This window comes from Austrofundulus limnaeus, unplaced genomic scaffold (genome assembly GCF_001266775.1).
Source record: "Austrofundulus limnaeus strain Quisiro unplaced genomic scaffold, Austrofundulus_limnaeus-1.0 Scaffold586, whole genome shotgun sequence".
NCBI classification, from domain to species: domain Eukaryota; kingdom Metazoa; phylum Chordata; class Actinopteri; order Cyprinodontiformes; family Rivulidae; genus Austrofundulus; species Austrofundulus limnaeus.
Window position 1 is genome coordinate 65,437 of NW_013952988.1, and position 4,847 is coordinate 70,283.

A 4,847-nucleotide genomic window follows, 5' to 3' on the forward strand; every position below is an offset into this window, starting at 1 on the left:
CAACAGTGTGTGCCAACCTTGTGAAGACCTACAGAAAACGTTTGACCTCTGTCATTGCCAACAAAGGATATACAACAAAGTTTTTGTAGTTTTTGTAGTTCACTTTTGTTATTGACCAATTACTTATTTCCACCATTATTTGCAAAAAATTCTTTAAAAGTCAGACAAAATGATTTTCTCAAATTTTTTTTCACATTTTGTCTCTCATAGTTGAGGTCTACCTATGATGTCAATTACAGGCCTCTCTCATCTTTTTAAGTGGMAGAACTTGCACAATTGGTGACTGACTAAATATTTATTTTCCCCACTGTACAAGGAGCCCATCAATTTAAAGTCCAGACTCTACTCTTTCCAACAATGTAAGTGTCACAGCTCTACGTGAAAAATTCACAGAACAAGCAGTTAAGGAATAGTGAAAAAGGTTAAATTCTGGAACCATAAACACAAACATCTTTCCTTTGTTTTTATGGCTTTAATCCACTTTGGAGTGATTTTTTTCCACTTGGCTGGACCTGTACGTCTCCTGTGTTAATGTTGGTACATGTAATATGATAATTCTGTACTGTGGAGATCATTAAGAGTTGTTGTGGGTGAAAAAAATCTTTCGCTAACACTGTGTTGACCGCGAACTGGAAGTGATCAGAGTGGCACCAAGTGCTGGACTGGATGTCCGTGGCATATAGGCTATTGGCTGAGGAGGAGGAAAACCTCTGAACTCTAGCGAACTGAGGAGAGACAATAACATCATGGGACTCTAGACCCTGGCCCAGGGTTGGGCCTAGCACGGAACCCCACTCCCTCAATGTCACCTACTCCTCTGAACCCGCCCCATTTTTACCTCCCCTTTATATGTTATCTGACCTAAGCCCCCACCCCAGGCTATCTTGCTCTCTCGCGGGTTGTTAACTCAATTTTCCTTTTGTGTATTTCAAGCTGTTGTTAAAGGTAGCACAACTGTGTTTGCAGCATGACCGGTTTCACCTGTTCCCCCACGTTAGTCTTGTATGTCTTCTTGAACGGGTGCTTCTTAACTACCCCCTCCCCACTTCCCTGAATGTACAGCACCTTGAGAATTTATTTCTGTGAAAGGCGCTGTATACAGTAAATTAAACTTTACTTACTATTTTTAGAATAGTTTTGGGAATTTCTCTTGGGTACCACCACACATAATTTCACCTCAATATGTCTAAAAATGACAGTTATGGTAAATTATTCCTTTTAGCCAGTTCATCATGTGATGGGGATCTTTCTTAGCTACAACCACACCAAGTTACAGCCCAAAATATTTTTAAATGGCCAAGTTGTTGCAGTTTCAAATTAGCACTGGTGACCAGTTTTAAACTTTATAAATCTTAAAATGGCTGAATGATAACCTTATCTAAAATTAGCATTAGCAGTTAGCTTAAACTTGTGATTAGTATTCAGAATGTGCTGAGCTGACTTGCCTCATGGGACAAGCTAAAAAGATCAAATAATAAAAATGATAAAATTATTGTAAAAAAAGTAAATACAATTTGTAAAGGTAATACTGCAGTATTTTGTAAAGTTAATGCAGTACAAATACTGCAGTGTATGTACTGCAGTGTGAAAACAGTCCCTACCACCCTGCCCTGCTCCTCACCTCCACCTTCTCCAGTCTCTGCAGTTTAGTCATCAGATCCTGGATCTCCCCGTTTTTCTGCGACAGCATGGACTGCAGTCTTTCCATCTGAGCCGGGTCAACTCTAGAACCCTGCAGCTGCATCAGAGTGGCTATCTGGACCTGCAGGACACACACATGTTGTCACTGTGGTTCAGGAGACACAACCTGCTGTGGGTCAAACAAACAAAGGTACCTTCATGCGTTGCATCTGCTGTTTGTTGAAGGCATGGACCTTCTGCAGAGACTGATACTGGACCTTCATGCTGATGAGCTGTCTCTCCATCTCAGCTCTCTTATCTTCCAGCTGCAACACATCAACATCATCACTTTGTTCTTTTGACAAACTCAGATCTAGTTTCTACTGCTCCGTCCTCACCTCAGCAAACAGAGAGTTCCCCTTACTGTTGGGATCCTGGGCCTGTTGAAGAACCTGATCCAACTGGATTTGTAGGTCTCGGTTCAGTACTCGAGATTTCTGTGACAAAAACATTCAGTCTGTAAATCTGTACTATTCAGGAATGAAACATTGAGTATCTTCCAGCCAAGAGCAAAGACAGATATATATACACACGCACGCACGCACGCACACTCTGGTGGGCACCAGGCCACTAAAATTCAAATCTGCTAATTGCGGACCTAAATATTTCATTTGCGCTTTAGCGGTCTTACTAATTTTTATAATTCATAAGCAGATTTGCACTTTCTAAATTTAAAATGCAGTACTGCTAATAACTAATTATCCACCAGTCATCATTATGTTGAACAGCAGAAGGTATGACTGTCAATGAATCACAACACATGTGATCTATCCAACAGCACCCCTCCCAGATAAACACACTTATTGTGAARGTWTACATCCTGCTGACTGTTGCTTTGGGTCACGGTTCTGATTTCCCACAATGCTTTGTGTCTGCTTACGTAGCAGGAAGGCAATAGCAAAAACAGTTAACGCTTGTAATCCATACTAAAATTTTGTATGTGTTGATTTATTTTACTTTACAATCGGAGCCCCTTTTTTTTAAATAAAGTTTAAAAGCTGGAGCTCAATACTTGACGTAATTGGTCGAAGCAAAGGGGTTAGAGACTCAGAAATTATTTAAAGATGTTACGCAGATGAAGACTGACATCTAGTGGTTAACTGGAGCAACTACATGGAAAACTTTAAAATTCATGCTTTTATTTTGAAGGGAAGATAGTTTCCTGCACTCTGTGCTTTCGTTTCCCATCACAAATCAAATCCGTCATGTACCCAGAATGCATCGCTTCAGTTTTCCAATAAACTGATTTAAAATTACTTTATTGATGCTTCTTTAATGAAAAATCTACAACAAATCAAAGAAAAAGACAAAGAAGCAGCTGAGCTAGCAATCCTCAACAACTTTTTAATTTTTTACACCAGGAGCTAAAGGTCTGTTTCACGAAATCACATCCCCAGCAATTGGCGGTTGTAGAATTAAGCTGTAAAAGAGTTCATACACCGCTAGTTGGCAGTGTTGTGCATGTATTGTACATTAATTGTTGCCGGCTAGTAAGAGTCAAATTGAACTTGTGCTTTAAAATTAATTTCCGCTACTTTTTCTATGGCATAAGTGTTTTTGAAGTTGCGGAACTAAATATTTTCATAAGCACTTTAGAAATTGTGGAGTTAAGTTTTGGATTAGCACTGACCAGTACTGAATGTGTATATATACTAAGTTTTTCTTAAATTGTTTCACCACCATGTACCATAAAGAACACTGAGGCTATTTTTATGAGGTACCAAGTGTAAAATAAAATATTAAAAGTCATATTTTGATTATTTAGCTGACGATGAAGGAAGATAACGGTGTGTCTGCAGGAGACACAAACATTCTCACCTCTAACTCAGACCTTACCTCCAGAGCATTAAACCAGGACACGGCTTCTTTCTCTCGCTCTTCTTTCTCCTCAGTGGTTCTGTGCAGCTTCCTCTGCAGGCTGCAGCTGCTCAGCTCCAGCTGCTGCTCTCTGAACTCACACTCCTGCAGCCTCTGCTCCAGCTCCACCTGGAACACAAACACCGTCACAGCTGCACCTGACCAGGAGCCCGGATCACAACCGTCCTGCTGAGAACAGCCGGCACCTTGACGTTCTCCAGCTCCATGACCTTCAGCTGCACCTCCATCATCTCAGACGTCATGGAGCTCTGCGTGTGTTCGTTCAGAGCTCGCAGCTCCTCCGTCTTGTTGTGCAGCATCTCAGTTTGCAGCTCCAGCTTGTGTTTCAGCTGCTTCTCGTTCAGCTGAGACTCCTCCAGAGCTGACTGCAGACTGACAATCTGAGACCACATAATCATCATCATCATCATCATCATCATCATCATCATCATCAGGTCAGGTCAGGCCCAAACAGGACAGAGACAACTGGAGCATTCTGCTGTGGTCAGAACCAGAGACCAGCTGCAGCTGAGCAGACCTCAGGACATTCTACCTTGCTGTGAAGTTCTCTGGTAGCCAGGTTGTGGTTCCGCTCCAGATGTTCCAGCTGTTCTTCAAGCTGCCGTTTCTGCTGAGTCGTCAAAGCGTCGTACTCCGACTGCAGGGATTCAAGCATCCGGGCCTTCAGCTCCACCTCCTTCTGCAGGGAGTACTTCTGCTGTTCAAGGGCCTGAAACACACAAACACAGAGAGTCGTAAAGTAACTAAGTACAAATACTTCTTTACTGTACTTTTCTGTAGAATGTTTGGGTATCTGTACTTTACTTAAGTAATTATTTTTCAGCCTACTTTTTAGAAAGTTGTTACTTTTATTTCATTTTTGCTTGTTTTCATTCCAGCTTGTTGTAAAAAATAAATACTATCGATGCAGGCTTAATCATTAAATATAAAATACTGTATTTTTAAAACTAGAGGAGGCATTTGTATTTCATGAATTATATTCTTACATTTGGCCGCAGCCCTCAGATAGATTTTCATTTTGGGGAAAAGCTTTGTGCAGCCTTGATATATGTATATAAACTGAAACAGCTGGACTAGTGCATCCTAAATTTAACATCCATCAAACATTTTAATCTGATAGTTTTTCTGTAATAACATTTATTCAGACGTGACGACCCCCAAAATATGCATAAATGACTAACTGCTCATTTTAAATCAATATTTTTACTTTTAATACTTAACTACAACAAATATCACATACTTTAACACTTTTACTTAAGTAATATTCCTAAAGGAGACAAACTTTTACC

The 4,847-nt window shown here is 40.4% G+C and overlaps 1 protein-coding gene across 2 annotated transcripts in view; it reads right to left on the bottom strand.

The window, feature by feature from the left end:
* Positions 1–4,847, bottom strand: part of spdl1 (spindle apparatus coiled-coil protein 1) — a 21,540-nt gene that overhangs the window by 8,685 nt on the left and 8,008 nt on the right. For both annotated transcript variants that reach the window (XM_014026738.1, XM_014026739.1), the window contains exons 4-9: positions 4,091–4,267; positions 3,744–3,938; positions 3,517–3,666; positions 2,019–2,117; positions 1,836–1,946; positions 1,622–1,762 (exon numbers count right to left, since the gene is read on the bottom strand). In XM_014026738.1, coding sequence (XP_013882192.1) covers positions 1,622–1,762; positions 1,836–1,946; positions 2,019–2,117; positions 3,517–3,666; positions 3,744–3,938; positions 4,091–4,267 — 873 coding nt within the window. The remainder of the gene's footprint in view (positions 1–1,621; positions 1,763–1,835; positions 1,947–2,018; positions 2,118–3,516; positions 3,667–3,743; positions 3,939–4,090; positions 4,268–4,847) is intronic.